Source organism: Passer domesticus, chromosome 8 (genome assembly GCF_036417665.1).
Source record: "Passer domesticus isolate bPasDom1 chromosome 8, bPasDom1.hap1, whole genome shotgun sequence".
NCBI classification, from domain to species: Eukaryota; Metazoa; Chordata; class Aves; order Passeriformes; family Passeridae; genus Passer; species Passer domesticus.
Window position 1 is genome coordinate 45,961,728 of NC_087481.1, and position 22,754 is coordinate 45,984,481.

Below are 22,754 nucleotides of genomic sequence, written 5' to 3' on the forward strand. Positions count from 1 at the left end.
GCAAATGTGCATGTTTTGTACAAGCATTTGCTTATGGTCTGCATGTCTGTATCTGATTATTCTCAGTTGCCTCACAACATCTTTTACTTTGAAAGCTTAAGAAGAAAACCAAATTCTACTTTTACTGGTTTTAAGGATTTGTTCATCTAGAATAACCCCAGTCTGAGAAACAAAAAAAATGTTTCACAAATGTTCCACAATGTGGGAGCTAATACAACTGAAAGTCCCATAAAGTTTTTAGACTTTCCTGAACCTTGCCCTCTTCCCTCCTGGAGGTGTTTCTGTTGTCTGCACACTGGTGATTCCTAATGATAACAAGGTTTTCTTCAATTTACTGTAAATGAAAAATAGCTCAGCTTACTGGAATCTGAGTCAGCCAAGGCAAGTTAAGGCAAATAAAAAGAGTACCTCTGCCTCACCAGTGTGTCCTGCTGCTGAAAGCTGCTATGTCTGTGGTCCTTCCGGACTTCCTCACATGGAGCACATTCCTGTTTCTGTTCTCTCTTGCCCTTGCAGAAGTGCAGATGGGCAGGTGTGTGTGTGTGCACACCTCCCTCCTGCTCTGCTGCTGCAGCCCCCAGGGACTCACAGAGCAAAATCCACCCCGAGTCCCACAAAGAGCCTCTGCTGAGTGCAGGGAGGAAGGCTGTGCCAGGCTGCCTCCAGCCCTGTCACGTGCCTTCTGCTCCAGTTAGTGGGGAAAGGATAAAGTGCCCTTTTCTTGGTGTTGGTAGAGGGTGTGTGAGACCAGGAAGGCAGCAGTGGAAGAGAGGTGGAGAGGAGGGAGGGAGCAGGCAGAGAAACTGGACAACTTTCTTGGGAGTCAGCAAGCATGTTGTCTGCCTGGGAAGCAGGCAGAGCTTGTTTGGAGGCTGCATTGTGTCTTGTGGGAATTGGTTGAGGCCTAAACTCAGCCCTGGCAGCAGCAGCTGTACTTTCTGTTCGGAGTTGCTGAGAATGGATCCCAACTAAGATGTCATCCCAGGATGTCGGCAATTAACACTGTGGCAACGCTGGCTGTTTTCTGTTCAGCCAGGCTTCCCTGTAGGCCATTCAGATTTCCCTGGCAGCACTGTCAAACAATTCCTGTCCCCCAGCTCTGTGCTGATTCTCAGTGCTTTGCTTCTGTTTAGCAGATATCTCAGAAGAGAATAAAGCTGATTTGAATTTCCTGAGTTGTGGTTGCTGCTCTGCAGGTCACACTGCAGTGCTCTGGCTCGTTTAAAAAGGGATCAATGACTTAGAGCCTCAGAGCATCCCTCCCACATGCTGAGAGGAAAATGGGACAGAAATATCCTTTCTCTGAGAAGGAAAGAGCTGAACCTCCTTTGCCTTGGGCTCCTCCAGTCTCCTGTTCATGCTGCCCTTTCAAGGAAGGAAGAACAGCTCCTCAGTCCAGGCAAATTGTTGCTGGCTAAAGGTGGGGTAGAACTGTGCATTGCCTATACAGCTATAAGTCTACATCGATTGGGGGTTTTTTGACTTTTCCCCTTTTAACATCAATGCTTGCAAACATTATGAAACAGGCATGCAAATTAGGCTGCCTTAAGCCAGCTCGTTTCCATCAGCTCCCCTTGATCTCCAAGGGATGCCAACAGAGCAGCACTTCTTCCCCTGAGGAAGTGCTCTGCAAGCCAGCTGAGCTGCAGATGAGAGTCCTTCCCCCTCCCCGAGGCTCTGCACTGTGTCCACAGGGTCTGCCTGGGAGTGGGGCCCTGGCTGCAGGGATGGGGGAGCAGATCCCACCAGAGCCTCACAGCCCTCCGGCCTCTTCTTCTCCCTGCTCAAGAGCAGCTTTGGTGGCTCTTCCATGCTTCCCCAATGACTGGGATAAAAAATAACTTCGCTGACAAGTTACACCTCCCCACGCCAGCTCATTTGGGTCCTCACAGAGCACCATGGAGGGTTCCCAAAGGAGCCACGTGCTAAATCTCACTTAGAGCATTGTCTGCATATGTAGGAACGGATGTATTTTTATTTCTTTCCCCACAACTTCTATTTCTGGGTGACACAACTAATTTTATGTTTAGGATAAAACAAAAGAAAATCACAGCAGATTTATTATTTCTCAGATTTTCCTATTACATTTTCAAGAAGCCAGTTTCGCCTGACGCTGGAGGAAGATCCTAACAAGGGGAGAAAAGCAGAAGAAAGGCAGTCTCTTGAATGCTTAAGTCTAAGTCAAGACTGCTCTGGTCCTGCAGTCAGCCACAGGCTTCTACCTCGATTTTGGGCCAAAGTGTGGGTTTTGGGAGGTGATCCAGATGAAAAAAATAAAAAAAGAGTTGGCTCAAAGGAAGGGATAGGAGCACATGGAGGAGGGTGGGACTGCAGTTATTTCAATTACATCAACTTAAACCGCTGTGCAACCACACCCTGAATGCTTGTGTTTATCTTTGAGCTGCTCAAATCCTTTCTTGAATGGTCTCAAGAACAGGCAATGCTGTTCCCGGGGTGCAGCATGCACAGCTGGGCAAGGGGAGGGATGTATACGGGTTTAGTCTGGAAACTGTTTCTTGGGGAAAGATTTTGCAAGGAGCAAAATGTTCTCACAATCTCTCACCTTCAGTGGCAATGTCAAACCAGAGGGTACTTACATGGAGTGGAGAGATCCTCTCCCACTGTGTATGTTCTGCTCTCTCCTCAAATCTTTGACGTTTCTTGGGACTGCCTGCATTTCGGGGTGACACAGATGTATGCAGAGAGGTGCAGATCTTGCTGGTGCCACTGAGCAGTACCAGAGGCAACACCCCTTCAGAAAAGGGAGAAGCGAGCCTGGCTGGTTCGGTGCCAGGGAAGAGGTGCCAGCCTTTCCTCGGTGCAGCACAGCCCCGAGTTTGTTCGGCTCAACATTACCCCCTTGTGGGTCACAGGTGGAAATTCAGACTGATGCCCATGTCCAAGAAGGTGGAACTTCCTGTAGAAGTTTTGGCTGTAGCTTAGGGCAGTCTTGCGGGCAACAGATGCACATGTCCTTGAGAAAATGCCTGGTGCCTGAGAGCATCCAGCTGCTTATGATTGGTGTGTGACACCTTCTGAGACCCAAACATTGGTTACGTGCTTGGAAAGTCCAGCTTGCAAGGGAGGGACTTTGTTTATTTGCCAATAGAGAAAACTATGCAAAAGCTTTGACACTGGGAACAGACCTGTGTCTCCTTGCACGTCCAAACTTGCATGTTTGTCCTTTATGGGGACACCCCAGCACATTGGAAAGCAGGGATTCTCTGGGCAGTTTGCAAATGAAGAACCCATGTGAATGATGAGTCTCTCCATGCACTGTTTTCATTGTGGGACTCTTTGGTAAGGCTGGAAAGAGAACTTGAGTTATTCAGGGGTTTGATGTCATTGACATATGAGAGATCGACTGCCAAACTGTGTTTCATGTCTTAAATATTTCAAGTTGGTGTAAATCAGTGCTAACACTGAAAGAAACAATTCTGCACACCCCAGGCCATTGATTTCCACCTTTCTCTCTCCCTGCTTTGTGCCTGTCAGGGCCATGTAGTGAAGCAGTGGGAGCAGGGTGGGATTTCAGACCAACTTGGTATGGAAAAGGTTTGTTTAGTTCAGAGTGGCTTCCTGATTTGGCTCAATGTGCAGCTGCTGTTTGCTGACACAGCAAAGCACAGGGCCCAGAGAGTGGAAATTGCCCACAAGAGGGGATCTGCAGGAGCTGTGGAAGGCTGGGCTGCACCATGGTGGCTTCCAACTCAGGCTCAAGCCACACTCAAAAAAAGTCTTGGTGTTTTGAATCTTTTCAAGCAGGAGAGAGTTGACAAAGGGATTGAGACAGATGGCTCAAACCTGAGTGGAGTGAGTGCCAAATGTGCCTGGGATGACCTGAGCCGGCCACCAGAGGATGATGAGGACAGCAGGAGCATTTGCATTGGGACCCAGCCTCGGCGGCTCTCTGGGAAAGGTAAGAGGTCCTGGGCCAAGTCACTGTCACAGCCTTTCAGCTTCTCTTCTGGTGGCTCTGGGCAGTGCCCTGACTCATGCTGCATCCTCGAGTTCATAACAAACCCCACAGCCATTGGGAGGCTTGGTGTGTCTCAGGGCAGCAAAATGGATTTTTGGTCTCTTTGAAGAAGGCGGGAGAGAGGAAAAGAGTTCTTGGCCTTATTTTGTCTAAACGTTTCTTTCAGTTTTTAGGCAAATTGTAATCTGAATCTGCAAAGTTAAACTGAGCACCTGCTGAAACCAGGGCTGTAAACACCTGCAAGGTGAAGCAATTTCATTTTCCCAGGCTGTGTTTCCTTGTTGACATTATCCCTTCTCGGGGAGCAAGTTGGACTGACGCTGCACATTTCTGCAGCTGAACTCAAGGAATTCGTGCAAATACAGAAATCTAAAAAGAGGAATTTAAAAACTGTGGAGTTTCCCTTTGCAGTGAGATGCCTTCTCAGGGTAGATATGTCATAGCCATTATACAGGCTTCAAATTATGCATATTACCTTTCAAATGGTTGAAGCAACATAAAATTTGAGGGCTTGAGATTTCCTGGAATTAACAATGGTTTCCACAGGAATGGCATCTGTTCTTAAATCCATGGTAAAAATTAGTTAAATGCATACAGCCTTTCTTCTGGCTTCTGTGCAAATATTTTGAACTGCACTGGATCTAAAAAGGCTGTTTTGTCTCAGCCTTGAAATAAAAAGCCCAGGAGAGGTATACATGATGAAATTTGTATATTCTTCAAAAGATTTTTAAATAATTTGGGTTTTTTTTTCTCTACCTAATTCTCACATTTCTCAAAAATAGATTAGGAAACTTCTGAGAAAGGCAGGAAAGCTTCCTATTGAAAGTATGTGGCCAGTAGACATTTCAGAGAAAGGCAGAAGTAAAAAGACTGCATCTGAACTGCATAATTTGCAGCTTATTTTCAGATGTGAGCTTGAGGCTAAAGGTTGCCCTGCATAAAAATCCCTCCCTTTGTGATTTTTGTTGTAAATTAATCAACAGATTTCCAAAGCCAATTGCAAAAAACTTGGAAGCCTTCATACATTAATTTGGGAAAGGAACAAGTTCCTGTTATGCCTAATGGAAAAAATTATTTCCAGTACAAAGGTTTGGAAGTGTTAGGAGGTTCTATGAGAGTTACAGAACCAACAAACACTTCATTTATGAAAATTTACAAAACTACTCAGAACTTCTTCATCGGGAGGACTCAGTACCAAAGATTCCAGCTCTCCTTGCCTGGCATAACAATGAAGCCCAAACAAGGGAATTCAAACTGACATTATAAAGTGAAATAATGCTTAAGCAAGTTCAGGAAGTGCAGTTAATTGTTACCCCATAACATTTCTACACTTCTTTCTGAAGGGGAGTTTGGATGAAACACACCTGATATCTTCTTGTGTCTGTGTTGTTTCTGGGGATTCTAAATCATGTTAAAAATTTTCTCTTTGCAGATACAGAGCAAATCAGGGAGACTTTGAGGAGAGGGCTTGAGATTAACAGCAAACCTGTCCTACCTCCAATCAATGCACAAAGACAGAATGGGTTGAACCTCGACCGAGCACCGTGAGTTTTACTCTGCACATTCACATGGTGGCAGAGGGAGGCTAAAGAGCTCAGCATGGAAAATAAAGTTTAAGTTGGGTGGGAAAAGACTTGGCAAGGGGAGAGGAAATCTGGCTGTGAACACTTGCAAAGTGCAAAGATAGGGGGAGAAGAGTTACTCAGGTTGGATAAATGGGCTAGTACTCAGGAGGGCAGCTTTTTAGAGGGGTTTTGGACAAACAGTGCTAATGCACAGTGAGTCTGACTGTTCTGTAGAATCTGCTGTTCATGGTCTTCAATGTTTGAATTCAGACTGGAGTGATCCCTATAAAAAGTACTGTGCTGAAAAGTGATATGGTATCAGTAGAGATAGGTGGCATAGGTGACTGCTGATATTTTTTCCTGAGTATTTTGTTTTCAAGCTCATAATTACAAACCCTTTGGTTAAAATGTTGATTTTTTTTAAGTGACTGATCCTGTCTTGCTTAAACAGGTGGGTTCTGTCAGTAATTACATGCCAATATCACCGGGGTCTCTAATAGCAGTAGTTTAACAGATGATTTAAGTGGGACTAGGGTGACCCACAGATCTCTCTTGTAACTTCTGACTTAAGTGAATCTGTTATCTGCACTTCTGTCTTTATGGGCTTCTCCCCTTCCCCTTTTAGATGTCAGGTGCTAGTTCAGTGTCTTCCCATAAATTTTAATGTTTTCATCTAAATAGTACAGAAAGATACACATATTTGGTGCATTCTTTCTTCTTGATATTTCCTTTGGTTTCCTAGTCTCTGATGAACATCTCTGCCTTCTGCTTTCAAGAGTAAAGACCAGCATGAAATCAGCACTTCCCTGTAGTGCCAGGCAGGGACAGCACCCTGGTCTGTTTCAATTCCTGTTTCATTCTTGATTCAAATATTTCATGAGAAAAATATTTCTTGTTGTTGTCCATTCTTGTTCCATTTTGTGGGTGGCTTCTGATTTGCCAAATAAATTAATGTTTAGGGGTTGCCTAATCCTTTGGGGGAAGTATTATATGTCAGTTGCTAATTCTTTTTGCTAATATGTAATATGAGATATAGGTACTTATATTAAAAAAATCTCAAGTGACTTTATTATTGCTTTAGGGATAGTCTTACTGTTGCCATATAGTAATTATATAGAGTCAAATTCTGATCTGACTCAGGTTTTGAGTAGTATTTCTCTGCCTGCAGGTTGGTCACATTGGACCATTGGTTGGTCCCACTGGCCCCACTGAAAAAAAATATAAAATTATACCATGTGATTTGCACTAATCACACCCAGCCTTGGAGAGCTCAAAAGTACTGGGCAGGATTTCTCACAGATGCTGGGTTCCTGCATGCATCTGCTTGCCCAGTGTAGGCTCTGAGTCCTCAGTGGCTGAGGGTGACCACAAACATTTTGGGTGCATATCAGGTCAAGGAGGCAGCTGATGGGCAAGCCTTAATGCTGGGAGGCAGTTGTTGCTTAGATAAGAGAGCTTTACGTTATTCAGGGCGAGATAAACAGAGATACATTTGAGACAGAGTGGTGAAAGGTTAGCAGAGGTCTAAGATGAAGCACACAAATATTTACCTGGGTTTTTAACTGTTCTGAGACAGAGGAAGGCAGGTTAAATTCGGAGCCTCACATCTGTAACAGTGGTCTTTGTTGCAAATCTCTTACCTGCAGCAGCTGCACACTCACCCTGCCTGAAGCCTGAGTGGTAGGAATGGCTGGTTCCCAATGTTTGCCTCCTAGGAGATCAATACATTTCTCTGAGGTCTATGGTTACCACTGGGGAAACTGATAGGTCACCTGTTTCTCCATAAGCACTTCAGTTAAGGAAAGGCAGCAATCAGCTGTGTTACTGTGGTGATACCATGGGAGGGATAGGGGAAATCTCAGTTTAAAACAGCAGTGTGTCCTAATACTTTCTTCCTCCATCTTACTAGCTGCTTTGAGAGGAGTTTGAGAAAGGTCTTTTTCTCCTTGTGCAGTTGCTTCTCCTCTCCATGTAGCAGATACAATGGGACTTATTCAATGCATTGACCATACCAAAAGGGGTGGTTTGTTCTGAAAAACAGTGTTTACTTACAACCTCTGACTAACTAGTACTTAAATCAGACCTGATGATTACTCTTACTGTGGCTAAAACTGATCAGTCAACACATTTTCCAGAACAGTGTGGTATAGATGAAGCAGAAGAGGAAGATCTTGTTATGTCTCCGCCTTCCTTAACACACTGTCTCAGCATGTCTCATGCATTTGAGCAAAATTGCTCAATGTGCAGTAAGTACAAGAGCATGATATTGAGACTCTCATCTCCAGCTGCTGCGCTGGAATGTAACTTAGGAGCTCAGCTTTTGCATGCAGTAATGTATCTACATCCATGTTCCCTCCAGGTATCTGCCGGGGTAAAGGCTGAGACACAAAAGGCACAAACCCAGTGCAGATAGAACTCTTTCACAGGACTTCTGAGCACCTGAGATGAAGGACAATTCTGTGCATAGATCTAGTCCTTCTGGTGCAATCCTTGCTTGCATTGCTTGGGCCTGGTAGGGCTGGGACTCAGGTCTGTCCTTCGCTGTAAATCTTGTGTAATCAAAGGCAAGTAATTTAGCCATTGAGCTTCAGTTCTGAATCAATAAAATGGGACTAATAACAATGTCATCTTCTTGAGGCACCACAAGGATAAATATGTTAATGATTACGAGGTGCTGGCTGATGGGAAGCAGGCTTATGTGTAATCATATCCTGCACTGTACACACCAAATCATAAAATATCAAACCTGTGGTTCTTTGCAAGGGTCCTGTGAATAACTAGTGCATTAGAACTTCTTTAGGAACTTGACAGAAACACTCTCTTGGGGCATGGCAAATTGTTTCAAATCTGCTTTCCGTAGGGAGCGCTGCAGAACCCCAGGCTGTCAAATTTGCACCCAACTGACAGTAGGATGTTAAAGTCTGACACAGACTCTAAGGGCTTTGTGCAGAAGAGGAATGTACTGTTTATTTATCATGGATTTGCAACCACCAACTGCTTTCCTAGTAGCTTTCTTCCCTTTCTTTTATCCTAACCCTACCACCCACACACAATAATCTATCAAGGTTTAAAGCAGACAACCTGTTCTGCATTCAGCATCACAAATAGTATCAGAAACACTCAAGCTTTTGAATATTTATTTGTATAAAATGTAGAGGATCCCAATTCCATGTAGATTTCCCAGTCCTTGTATAGTTACAGTTTTCAGTGCTTATGCAAAAACCTTGTATTATTTGGTTGCAGATAGGGCTTGATTCAGTGTTTTGGCTCCAGCAAACCATATACTGACCTGTTAAGCATGCATATTACCAGTTGTTCACTGTCCCAGAGTCCTAAAAAAAAGTTTCTTTGAAAAAAAGCTGGTTTCTGTCAAAACCCTGCTGGGCAGCTGTAGTACTTTGATTCATTAGTGTTATTACTGTAGACTGTGCAGCCCTTTTTTCTCCTAAGGATATGAATAAAAGCACACTTAAAGCTTAAAACTGCATTGGACATCTGTTTCTCAAAATGACTGTTGGCTCAGTTCATAAGCAGCCATTAAATCAGTTTGTACGTATTAACAAAAGAACATGTGAATTAATCTCTGGAAACATGACTAATCATTTTGAACATAGGTAACTGAATACTCTCAATTACCACTTGGAGAAATAAGACGTGCATGAATACCAGTGTGCCTTTCAGTGGCACATTATTTGTTTCTTAGGACCCATCAGCTTAGTAGGTGCTGCTGAGACACACAGAAAGGCAAGGCTTCCAGTCTTCTGAATCGTGCAGATTGGCTCTTGTTGGATACAGAGAACTGTTACCCGTAGGGGATGTTTAAATGTCAGACTAAACACTGCTGCTGTCAAGCCCTCACTGGGCTGGAAGCTCCAGATGTCAAAGTTCAGTGACACTTGTGGAGTCTTGCTTCGATCACTACTTAATTTCTTGATGTAATAATTTCTGGGGCCGAGTCTTTGGTTGTCGCTGGTAATTAGCTCTGTGCTCTCCTGTGCAGTAGGTGAGTAGTATCTCCATGTTACAGATTAGGACAGCAGAGTTAATTTGCCACAGTTGCAGTGAGAGCCAGCATTGGGATAGGGGAATTCTTGACCTTTTCCACCCCTCAAGGGCCCCCTTGATCATGCAGCATTGCTGAAATTGATGTTTTTCTGCCTCTTGGCTGACTCAGACTGTTCTACTGTGAGTTGAGGCATGGATTAGAAACCTAGTGCTAGCACACTGCATTACTGCATGTGTTGAAGCTAAAATTATCTGTGATTGTTGCATTTCATTGTGCCAGAATTCAGGTAGTGCCCACGCACACCCAGTGTCTGAACATTAGGTTTGAGTGATAGAAAAGGGTCTCCAAAGTCTGTATTACTTGGATAAGGCTTTTCCATCATGTTTCTGCTGTTTATAACTCTCCCCCTTCTCAAGAAGGATCAAGTGGTGTGGTTCACATGCCTGACTCTCATATTTCTGTCTGGGATTTCCCAGGTAATTGTGCTGGTCCCTTATGCATGATGTCCCGTTTGTCCAGGGACCCACAGAGACCTCAAGTCCCATCTGCATTCAATTTCTAGGCAGAAAGACAGCTTGAGTCTAGGGAAACCTGAACATATGGTAGCCCTGTAGCCAAGTGCTAATTCCATCCAGCCCTGAACACTTTCCAGCTGTGCAGGGAAATGAAGTCAGGCTCCTGGCAGAGTAGGGAACAACCCTCCGGCAGGTGGGGCTGGCAGGACTGTCCTGGCACTGACCTGCTGCAGCTCTGCACTCTGAGCATCTCAGGTGGTTGCCCTTCCCTCATGGGAAGAGGGAGGAGTTGTGTCACTCCAGAATTCCTCCTGGGATAACCCCAGACTATCACATGGTGTGCCTGGTTTGGAGCACATGAGTAATAGTGGCACTGCTTCCAGGGCTGGAGTGCGCTGCTCCTGGAGTTCTTGGTAAATAGGGCACGTGGATGGAGCAGCACTGGGTTAATGCACATTAACAAGCTCCATCTGAGCAGCGTTTCTGAGGAAGCTCTGACAGTAATACCAAAATGTAGGATTTGCTTGGAGGCGAGTCTGCACTTTGCTTCTCCTAGTTGCACTGGGTTTTCATTCTACTTTACTTGGGCAGAGGGGAGCTGTTGCCTTTGTAGCTGGTTTCCTGTCTTCAGTTCTTGGAGGCAAACTTTACATAAAGAGGAGCATTTCAGCATTCTCTGAAGCTGTCTGGTTCTGGCTCGGCTTTCTGTTTCTGCAACCACTAAGCAGTAAGTTTCCAATCCAGTCCTGCTTATTTAGGCATGCTCTCTCATCGAGTCGCCATTCAGTGGTGTCCTGGTTGAGTCAGGAATGCTGAATGGAGGGAGGCAATATACTTTAGGGAGTGTCTCTCAGCGTGAGGCTGAGTGCTGGGTGACAAGATTGCAAACTAGAAATGTAAATGTCTGGAAAACCAGTGTCAGTAGAAGTGCAAAGCAGTCACCATGCTAATAATTTGCACTCCTGCATAGTTTTGCCCATCTAAGAATCCGAAAGTGCTTTGCAAACATTGACTTAATCCTTGCAACGTCCCTACATGGAAAAATGTCTCGCTTTTACAGACAGGGAACCTGAAGCATAAAAGAGTTGTTTGACTTTGCTCATGAGTCTGCAGGGTGCCAATGGCACAGCCTAAATCTCTCAATTCCACTTCAGCTGCAGGTCTTGGAACAGTCTGGCCCCTGCAAGCTCTGACAGTGGTTATTATGCAGCTTTCCAAAGGGATATGTGAGTGGCAAGAAGATTGTTGCTACTGGCATTGTCCTAGCAGCCCTTCCCTGCCAGGAAATGCACACAGAACATTGTCACCATCCTGTTTAACCAGGCTGAGGAGCACCCAAGTCTGAGCACTCGAAGTAGGCTTGTCTCAGTGTGACCATGGCAGGAGCTGTGTAACCATGTCCTCCCCAGTTCTGCACTTGCCTCTGTGCGTGCCTGACGGGTGCTGTAACTCTTGTGTGCCAAGGTGCTTAGGGCTCTTTCCCACAGCTGCTGGTTTGCCCTTCAGGGGAAACTGTGGGAAAGAGACTGAAAGATTGTTGGCACTTAAGTGATCTTTGACCATATCTTCATGAGGGAGTGAGGAGGTTTGAAACAGCCACGGTTGGAAAGGGAAGAAGGGGGAGTGGAAGGAGGGGGCGGGAGAGGAAGAAAGGAAAAGTGGCCCGACCTTTCTCTCTCAGTTGTGCAAGCCTGCACTGATGGTTTGCATTTGCTAACTCACAGTACTGAATTTTATATGGAGCGAGCAAGGAGCAATGACAGAAACTAACTTCAGCGAGACAGTGGGCACCCACTCCTGGAAAGAGCCCCTGCCATGGCCAGCTTCCAACAGCTTGTCCTTTGTGATTTTGATACCTGGCAGGGTTGCTTGGAAATGCAGCAAAATTATGCTCCATATCAGCAACAGAGCTTGGAGGGGAACTGAGACTTCCTTCCTTGACAGATCCATGAGATCAAGCACTCTGATCATAAAGCGAAGCGCAAATGCAAGAATAAATAAACCTTTCTTAATCCAATCAACCTGGTTATTCTTGAATCCCATAAAATAACTGCCAGTGGTTGCTTGAGGAGTTGCTATAAACATGACTTATAAGGAGGGGACATCCAAACTTTGTGCAACCTAGTGATTGCATTGGCAATTTTCCAGGATCCCCACGGGCTGCTGCTAATTGGCATCAAATTAAGCAGGTTGCAGCCACCCTCATCTTTAATACAAAGAGAGGGCCCCCGGGAGGCTGCAGGTTCCAGCGTGTGGCCTTCTCACATCAAGAAGGAGCACAGCACACTGGGACATCAAGTCTCCTCGGGCCCTTTCCCCTTGTTGACAGATCTGGGGAAGCTGCAGCCCACAGTGGACACCTTTACAATGGCTTGATCACCCTCTCTTTCTTAGAAAAAGAGAAAAAAAATCAATTATGGCTTTGGTTAAGTTCATGTTAATCAGCATTCATGAGACTTAACAAAAAAACAACAAACATAATTTCCTCCCTCTCTCCTCCACCCAGAAGCAGACTACTGGTAGAAACTGAAGCTGGAAAAAATAGTTGAAAGTCAGCTAAAGTCACCTTGGTAACTGCAGCAATACACTTGCCCAGAACAGGAGACATCAAACCCAACTACAAACAGCTTTAAAGAAACAAAAAGAATGTAATCATCTAAAGAATTAATCTGACAACTGCCCACGTTTACACCTCCCACAAGCTCCCAATCAGAGGGAAATGCGCTTTAATCTCCTCCAACTCCCCTCCAGTTTCACAAAACACTAGATGTGCAGTCTTTAAACTGGGGCATTTCCGGCATGCTGCTTCCATTTAAATCTGCTGCCTTTCCTAATGCAGCAGCCCTGGCTTTTCCAGAGTTGTTTTTTCTGGACACTGAGAAACATGAATTTTTTTGTGGGGGTTGGACTAAGTATTAAATCTGGCATAGACAAAGTTTGCAACATTTTTTGTGATAGTCAGCTAGATCTTAGTCATAACAAGTAAAACTCCTCTGACTCTTGCTGCTGATTTATTTGGTGATGGGGTGGAGGAAGCAAAGACTTACGGTTAACTGACAGTCGTAAAACCAGGGATGTTAGTGTTAGAAAGCAAACTTTTTCTACTTTTTTTTTCTGAGTCTGAAAACTATAAGCTATGGATGTCAATGTGTGTTAGGATATGATCTTTTTATTAATAACAACCAAGAGGTCCTGCTGACCCTTCATCTGGGTGATCACCCTTTGGAAGGGTCAGCACAAGGATTTCCAGTCCCAAAGAGAGAATTTTAATGAGTCTTTCTTAGTCCCTGTGATGGAACCGTAACCTCCTGATGTGTTATGTGCATTCCACTATATACAATTATTGTTTAGAAAAGTCTACCTTAGACAGAAGGTTATTTGGTTTCTGCTATTGGAGTTTCACCCTCAATTTTAAATACCGGAAATTGTGTGAGCTCCTCTGAAGAGAAACAAGAGATAGAGTATGAGTATTTTGGAAAGGATTAATCCTTTCATGTCATTCACAGTATTAACTACCATTTTGCTTCACCTTTTTTGACTGAAGGGCTGGTTACTTATTAATGTGAAGTCATAATTATTGACAGCCGTAAAGTCATGACAGTTCCATTTGATAGTTATACATTAGTCAACATCTTCTCTTGAGCATGTAATGACAAACAGCATTTGCTGGTTTTAATAAGACTCAGAAAGCTTTGCCCCTTGTCTCCAGAATGGCTGTCGTCATTCCTATTATTGCATTAACAACCGGAGGCTGTTTCCCCTCCGGACTGCAGCCCCATTGTGCTTGCAGCTGTACTGGCTAGCATGGTGGAAACCTAAAAACCTACCTTTAGCTGGGAGAGATTTGGAGCCCAGGGTTGTGGGGAGCTGTCCTGCAGCTCTCTGTCCTGCTGAAGCACAAACCTTACACCATGGATTGCCTGTGAGGCTGTTCTGGGATGTCCCCACGCCTGGCACTTAGGCAGTCCAGGTGAGCAGGGCACAGTCTCTTGTCTGTAGCAGTAACATTGCTGTAAAACTCCTGATCCACTCCACAGTGCCTAAACTGTGGAACTGCATTTAGGAGTGCAAGTTTATGGCTTGCTTGAAAATCATGCGTTGCTAATGGCTGACCCTTTTGGTAGGAGCTGATAAATGAATGATTGGAAGCTGTAGACCACAGGCTGACTTTCCCACAGCTCACTGTGTATATAAGATCTGATAAGGAAGTTGAGACAAAGCTTAGCTTAAGGTCAACTGATCATTAATCAACTGTAACTGCACTTCTCAGGTAATCAGCCTGAAAAATGCTGGCCTGCTCCACTCTTTGAAGACCCCACCTAGAAGGAGCTATAAAATGTTTGCTGAAGTAGATTAAACACAACTTTAAGTGCCACACATAGACTACAAAGCATGTTGTGTCTTTGCTTCAGGGTTAACCCACTAAACTGACACTGCTCACTGTCAGTCCATTCAGCCCATCCTATGCATAAGCTGTATCCTGATGTACCATGTCCCTGCTGGATACATTACTACTTTTGTATGTTGCTAAAGATGAAAATAGGGCATATTTTACAGTTTTTACCTTGCAGAGAGCTGAGCTGCTCTGGTATCTCTCTTCTGTATGTCTCTGACCTGGCCATGCAGTGTATTTGCAGGTTGGACCATGAGATATCAGAGTTTAGCTGTTTCAGAGTGGGCAGCTCAGCAGCATCGGTGAAGGGCTCACATGGGACTAGGTGACCTGGCAGAAGCAACAGGCTGATCTGTGCTGGAATTCACACTGAACTGCACTACTATGTGTGTGGCTGGTGGGAGTAATTTTGGGACAGCTCTCAAAGGTAAAATCAAGGGAAGGTGTCATCTAGGTCAGCTCATGAGGGTGAAGCTGATTCTTTACAATCATTTCCAGATGTACACTAAAGACAGTTCAGCTTGGATGGAGGAAGGATCCAGGCTTGTTTTAACAGTGTTCTCAAGTGGAGCCACAGCTTGATAGCCTTGTTTGGCTTTTGGTCCTTGTGGCACAATGGAGGTACACTGCAGTGTGGAATCTCAGTGCCCTCCTGCTTTCCCTGTCCCTCTCCTCTGGCAATTCTGTACTGTAGAAACTATCTTAACAAAGTCTTACCTCTATTAAATTCTTGTGGAATGCCAGGTGGCAAGAATATAAATCACTTATCAGACACTTCTCATCAGTCCATGTCATCCATTAAAGTCATAACCCATCCTGTCCTTTATTCTTTGCTCCAGACTGTCAAGTAAGAGATCATGCTGGTGCTCTTTGAACATATAAAGTCTTTATGGTCAAGTATTTTGAGTTAGATCATTTTATTATCTAGAGGATTTGGTCTGGCAAAGTTCCTAATAATGTAACAACATAACCGTGTTGTAGCTTCAGAATATGCTGGTCTTGCAGAAATGAAGGAATAAGAAAGCAAAGTTGCCATTGTCCTAAAGCAGCCCGACTTACATCTGTGAATCTCCTATTTGTCACATGGAGAGTCTGTCTTTTGGCTGTTGCACTTGGTGCTGGTGGAACCAGGAGATTCTCAAAGCCTTTTGGTTGAACTGTGCAAAAAAAGGCACAAAGGACTGGGCTAGTCATTCCAGTAGGCCACTACCTGAAAAATCCTGAAGATAAAGCAAAAGCAGGAGGAAGGGCACACCTGGTAATTAATCCAAACCATAGTGTTTGGAAGTTTGGAGACTTTAGTTTTGCTGCAGTTCTTTCCAGTTTTGGTTTTGTTTTTTTTTTTTTTTAATACTGGGAAGGGATGCACCATGTATATACATCAATTCAGATCCTAGGTTGTCAAATCAAGGTGAAGAGCTGCATGCTAGGACTGGTAGTCTGAGGGAGGCTGTGTCTCTGCAGAGAGTGGTGAAAACTCAGATGTGTCTTTGTCTTCATAGCAGTTTTTTCCCATATCCTTCCATATTTGCAATCAAAATAGCGCACAGTGCTGGAATCCTGAATGTGTGCGTTTTGACTGTTCTCTTAGAAGCCGTAAGGACAGTTTGGAGAGCGAGAGCTCAGCAGCCATCATTCCTCACGAGCTGATCCGCACGAGGCAGCTGGAGAGCGTGCACCTGAAATTTAACCAGGAGTCCGGAGCGCTCATCCCCCTCTGTCTAAGGTGAGTGAAGCCATCCTCCTGCACAGCCTGTGCTAACGTGCTGCTTTTGCCTTGTGGCATTGTTTCACCATACAGACATGCATGCAATGGGTCTGTAAAGGCCAGAGCTTAGATATTTTGCCAAAACACATTAAAAACAGATGATTCTTTGCATGATTCTGTGCTCATCGTGTTAAGATTGTTTCTGATTCTTTTTACGTCCTCGAGTGTCTTTTGAGTGCTGAAGCAGGACATGGTTAGTATAGAGGGTTTTTTATTAGTCTAATGCTAGCAACCCTGTGATAAAGAAGGGATGTCTTAACATACTCTGTCAAAGAAATCCCTTAAGTTATTCATTCTGACTTCTGGACTCAGATAAGTGGTTGTGCAAAACCTGTTTGCAATCAGTTTATGCATACAAGTGTGGGTTTTAGACAAATTATGTCACATGACTGAAGGAGCAACACATTGTGTGCATGCTCTACACATTTTCTTTTGAAGGTTCAGTCTGTGCATATCACTGGCTTCTAGTTTTCCATAATTTCAGCCAGCATTATTTTTAAAAATCCCTGTGCAAATGTTCTAGTATCTTAAGATAAAAATGAACTGTCATGTCAAGACAAATGATTGTAGGTGATTGTGTTACTTTAGCTTAATGAGTTACATGTTGGTAGTATCAGAGTTATCAGCAGCAGGTGCACACTTGCCTGGGCCTGTTGAGAAACCAATGGGAAAGTTAATGCAAACATATTTTATTTTACATCACAAATGTGTGAACAGTCTGTCCTGATCAGTTAGCTCATCTGACCAGCAGTAACTCTCCAAGCAACTGTGACTCTGGTAGGCACTAAATATATTACCTGGAGCTTTCCCTCTTGCATGTTAGAAGCCATGCATAGGTGTCAGAGATGCTCTGAGCCAAAATCTAGAGCCATGATTTTCCCTTGCATTGAATGAAAAAAGGGAAGTAATACTGCAGATGGTCGTGTATGTGTGTTTTCTAGGCATTTGCCTAAGTAATACAGGTGACATTTGTCAAACACCAGGACAACTGATTACTAGGTACTGTCACAGCAATGAGCCTTCTTAGAAATGCATATTCACATTCCCACACAATGTGGAGTCTGGATTCTTTTCTGTAGTTTCCACCTTGGTGGAAAACTGGCAGTCCCCTGCCTTTACATACATCAGCACCTCATCATGGGGATAGACATGAGGTGGGATTTAGATGTGTTCTAGATCTGTAACAAGGTCCTGACATTAAGGAAGAAGATGAAGGGTAGCTCCCTGCCTCAGAAGGAGTCTTATCACCTGCTTTTTGAAGCAAATCTTTCTTATATTCCTGAAAAATAAATATTTGCTGCCTTCAAAATGGTTTCCCATGCTGAGGCAGAAACAATAGTGATTTATCTGTTGTTGTATTGAATGCTGTGCACCCCCTCTCAACTCATGCACATGTGTTTAATTCCCAGGGGAAGGCTCTTACATGGACGGCACTTTACATATAAAAGTATTACAGGAGATACAGCAATCACATTTGTATCAACGGGAGTAGAAGGAGCCTTTGCTACAGAGGAGCACCCCTATGCAGCCCACGGACCTTGGTTACAAGTGAGAAAGCCTGTCTCCTGATTTTCCCCTTTCCTCCTTTACTGTGACCTAAAAATTATCTTGCTAAGGGCTTATGTTGTTTAAAAGTGTAACAAACCTGTATTTTCTGCTGCAACATCTCTCACAGCTCTTGCACAATATTTTCAGTAATTATGGCCTCAAAAAATAATGGTGAAATGCTGCTATTTATATTAGTGGAAATCAAAAAGATAATTGTCTGGAAAATTCAGACATCATCTATGAATACAGTAGTATCCATTTCCTGAAGTCGGTGAACACTTTACAGGCTGTATTTATTCTTGATTTTTTCCAGAAAGGAATTTGGGGAGGCAGAGTGGAATGACCTAAACAAGAATGGAGCCAGGGCAGAAGAGCTAGAAAGCTGTGGGACTGTGATCCTGCAGAGCCAAGATCTCAGTTTGATCATCCCTAATGGGAGAGCAGCACAGAGAGCAATGCCTTTCAGTTTTAACTCTTTTCTATTGATTCTTTGATAAAAGCTTGTGGTTGCTTGAAGCACCCACACATTTTTGCACCCACATGTTCTTGGTGTCACAGATTTTCCCTGGAAAATCCCCATCTGCTTGGAGTTGAGGGTCAGCCCTAGAGCAGTGATGCACTAATGATCTGACAGTGTAGTGCTGTTCTACTCTTGAATTTCTTTATGGTTATAAGCATATTGTGAAAAAAAAAGTCTTGAGGGAATGTGTTAATGCAGAAAAACCCATTTCTGAGGGACTATGTGTGCAGTATGTCTCTGCCTTCACTGTAACTGTGGCATTCCTGCCTCCCCTTCTGTTTTGAAGACAGGGGGTTGTTTCACCATTGCAGTGTTGCAGTTAGCCTTCCAATGCTTGTTTTCAAGGCATTCTGCAGCCTGCATTCATATGTCTGGAGGACATCATACCTTGGAATCTGTATGACTTGTGAAGGAGCTGATCTCGGTCTCGTGTAGGCATTTTCAAAGAGCCTGCTTTGATTGTTCTGACTGGAAAGTGCAATGTTCCTATAATGATTAACAGCAAAGAGTCAGGTTTAAGGGTGGGTCATTTGCTGTTTGTTCCTGTGCTTGCCAACACATGATACACAGGATCTTGTGACTGTGTTAACTCCAAACATGAGTGTTTGTTTGCATTTGCATCACATCTCAAAATATATTGATGTGTAGAGTAGTCAGGTAACCTCTAAACAGTGAAGAATGGCAATAATTATGTCACCATACAGACATGTTAACCCTTACGAACCTGGCTGTTTTCATGCCTCTTATTTTGGCGCTGAAAAAACGTGCAAGATTTTTGGAGTAGGTGGCATGAAAAGGTGAAAAATTGCTGGATCAGATGGTAGGGAGAAGCAAGTTCCCTTGCTTCTCTCCTACACAAAGCCAATGTATTGGATCTTCTTGTCTGCCATAAGCAGCTCTGCTGCTGGCCCCTGCCCTGTCCTGTGCTGAGTACAAAGGAAGACAGGCTGAAGGGGGGAGGAAGGGAGGCTAAAAGCAGCCTGGGACAACAGGAGTAGCACCCGGTTGTGAGATGTGGGAGTGTCTGAGACTCTTGGCTTAGTATGCAAGGGAAGACTTGATCCGTGCTCAGCCATTCCTTGTGGTGTTGGGGGCAGGGGAGGGGGAGGTTTGTGTGGCTTTGCTTCAGAAGTAAAAGAAATTGTGGTGCATAAAATTTCCAATGAGGAAATTGTGTTTGGTTTAGTCCATTGCAGCCTGGGCTGGCTGAGTTGGCAAGTCCTGCTAAGCTTTCACAGCAAGGCCCAGAGAGGATTTTCCTCCTCCGTTGCTTGGGACCCCAGGCACAGCAAGGAGCTCCAAGGAGAATTGGTGGCTGAAAGCACATTACTGCAATGCAGGGGCATGTTGCAAAGACAAGTAAATGGAGGAACTGTGGAGAAGAGGAGACATGGCAGGCTTTTCCTCCTGTGGACTTTTCCCCTATCTTAGGGTAGAAATAAGAGCCTTAAAAATCCCAGCCTCAACTCTGCAGCAGCCAGAGACTGACTTCTCTTGAGTCTAAGCTTTGGTGCAGTGAGAGCCCAAACCTGCAGACTAAACACAGTACCTCCTGTTTACATCTTGTGGGCTGGAGTGGAGCGTGTCCAAGGTGGGACAGGCTGGAGAGCTGCTGTCTATCAGCCCCCGCTGCCCGGGCTGAGCAATGAGCTGAGAGTCACTGGGCTCTGGTGGAGGGTTAGCAGATGACAGGAGTTTGGCAGGTCCCAGCACCATTCTGACCAGACAGGTGTCCATATCACCACCACAGCTGGTACTCAGCGGGAACCGTTTTAGCAGTCTCAGCAGAAAAAGTAAGGAGTCATTAGACCAGAGAGATTGTACGCCCCATTTCTATCAACAGTCTTTCCAGGTCACGTTTGAGGCATGTTAGTAGGGGAAGCCTGTCCTGCTGCTGCCCATGCTCTGGGGATGATTAGATTATTTCATTCTCCAGAGCTGTCAAATTGGCACCTTTCCCAAGTACTTGGAATTTTTTTTTTCATTTAAGTAACATTTAATTAGTTCTAAGAAGCTAAATTCTATTAAAGGTCTAAGCATGTTAGGCTGGTTTATTTCTGAACTCTTTCCCCTGTGTCATGTATTGTTGAATAGGGAAATTGCTTTAACTCAGAAATGTACAAACATATTCAAGAAGTCCTCCTTGTTAACACTAGACTCCTGTTTATATGCTAGTTACTGTGGCAAAGTCTCTGATGTGTAACACTTGAATTAACATTACACATGATCAAAGGCTTCCGCGGTTCTTTCTTCCACTCCCCCTTCCTCCAGTGCTGTGACTGCAGAGCCCCCACATTGCCTCTTCAGCACCTCTCCTCTGTTTTCCAAGGGGTAGGTGTTCCAAATGCACAGGGAAAGGCTGTGCAGGAGGTGTCTGGCCCATGCTGGAGGGTTAAGGATGCTGATCATGCAGACAGACTCCAACATAAACTGCCCCACAGTGACATTCGTATTTGTGGTGGAGCGTCCTTGGTCCAACATCTGAGCTGTGCCAAGTGTGCAATTCATCACAGATTGACCTTGTTTGTCTCTAAAACATTCCCAAAGCAAGGTGAGGTTGTGCGTGTGTTCTCTCTCCCTCCCTTACTTTTGTTCCGACAGATGATAGAGACGCTCTGTTGAAATGTGTAACTGATCAAGCCCGTCCCAATAAAGTTGCCTGAGCCTTTAATACATATTAATATTATCCTGGGGTAGTTTGTGTCAAAGCCTGTCAGCATGCATCATCCTTTGGGAATTACCATCATTAAGTCTCCAGTGATGGGAGTCAGGACATGCTTCTGCAAAGCTCCTCTGCTTTTATGTGGAGCTCTCTGCCCGTCTAGCACAAAGCAGGCTGCTCTCCCCTCCTGCCTTGCTCACCTGGACTGCTTACTCTCCCCAGAGGGGAGAAGGAGGTTTGTTTAACTCTACCTTTAGATAATTTCTGCTCCTGCTGCTTTAGGCAGTCATTGTTCTAGGCAAGAAGATGACATTCAAGCCTTTGATCATGTGCAACGTGCATGTTACACATCAGATACTACTGCAGACTCTGACATACAAGCCAATACAGTGCAGTAAAAACAAACCTATAGTTAAAGAGTCCTCGTTACTGTAAAATCTAGCACACAGAATGTAAGAAATATCTCTGCACTTTAGCCTTGCCCCTGTTACACATGTGAATCTCAATGCAATATCTAATTGAAGAATCATACATATTTTTAACAGAGTGTGCTTGCCTCATTCACTGCACAGAGATGCAGTATGTTTAGGGGATGAATCGGGAGCGTGGAGTAAAGTAGACTCTTTCCTATAGGATTCCACTTTATTTGTTAAAATTGGAAAGTGTGTAATGAATGAGGCAGATAATTGCAAAAAATCACAGTAGTCTTATAGTGAAGCCTGTTAAATGCTGCCCTGGAGAACTGGGTCCTGTTCCTGCCTCTACCTACTCTTATTCCAGAGTCTTAAGCTAAAATGTTCTCACCTGGCAAGTGACTTTGTGTTCCTCATTTTCTGGATGCCCAGCTCAAGAGCTGAAGTCTGATCTGTGTTCCCAGCAACAAGAGGAGGTCAGGAGGAATTCCCTTGGGCGTACCTCTGTGCTACACAGGACTAAGAGGACTGGAAAACAGGGATCTGCAAGTCTTGAGATGGGCACTCACAAGAACTAGACATTCAGATTCAACTTTTTCTTCACTCATTTTCCTGTGTCTGTTCAGAAGAACATTCTTCCAGTCATCCTGTGAGGAATGCAATTAATTCAGTGCTTGCCAAGCATTCTAGCTCCACAGATGAACAGCAGAAACAATTTCAGGAAGAGATTAAAATTTATTCTTGCAGGTCAGGAGAGAGAAAGGATTTCTCTGGAGCAGGGATTCAGCCTAGGAGCTGTGGTCAAAGACTTCAGCTTCCTGCTCTTGCAGGTTTTCTCTTTGACTTTTAAGTCTCTACTTCCTTGAGTCTCCATCCCCCATCTGCTGTATGGAGGGGAGCACTTCCCTGCCTTGCAGAAATGTGAGGCCAAGCACGTCAGAGGCTGAGAGAGTGGTGGACAGTAAGATTAGGTACTTCCAGTGTTATTCATGCTGGCAGTAGTTGGATGGAGCATACTAAATAAAGGGGAAGAGAGTAGGAGAGAATGGGGAAGCAAGTTGAATGATAATGAAAAGGAATGATGACTAATGCTGCATTCAGTGAGCAGAACCATCCTGAGGACTGAACAGGGCAGAGGTCTTCCTGGAGAAAAACTGCAGGTGATCCTGTGATTACAGATTTGTTTCATGAGGCAGACATGTGCTGGCGCCAAATGAGTGTGGCACAGTTTCTGTGCAGCAATTTCCAAAGTTTTGGATGCCCAATGTCACTCATCTTTGAGTGCAGAGGGTATTTTTTCCAGGCAATTTACTTGGGTTTGGGACTAATCCTGTTAGGCAGGTGGAGGCTGTGGATCATTGGCACTTGGCACCCCCTGATTCTCA

At 44.4% G+C, this 22,754-nt stretch overlaps 1 protein-coding gene across 5 annotated transcripts in view; it reads left to right on the plus strand.

Moving 5' to 3' along the window:
- SUFU (SUFU negative regulator of hedgehog signaling) overlaps positions 1–22,754 on the plus strand; it is an 88,407-nt gene that overhangs the window by 48,252 nt on the left and 17,401 nt on the right. For 4 of the 5 annotated variants that reach the window (XM_064431155.1, XM_064431159.1, XM_064431158.1 and 1 more), the window contains 4 exons: positions 3,763–3,919; positions 5,412–5,523; positions 16,050–16,184; positions 17,636–17,774. In XM_064431155.1, coding sequence (XP_064287225.1) covers positions 3,763–3,919; positions 5,412–5,523; positions 16,050–16,184; positions 17,636–17,774 — 543 coding nt within the window. The remainder of the gene's footprint in view (positions 1–3,762; positions 3,920–5,411; positions 5,524–16,049; positions 16,185–17,635; positions 17,775–22,754) is intronic. The other variant, XM_064431156.1, reaches the window with a different exon arrangement.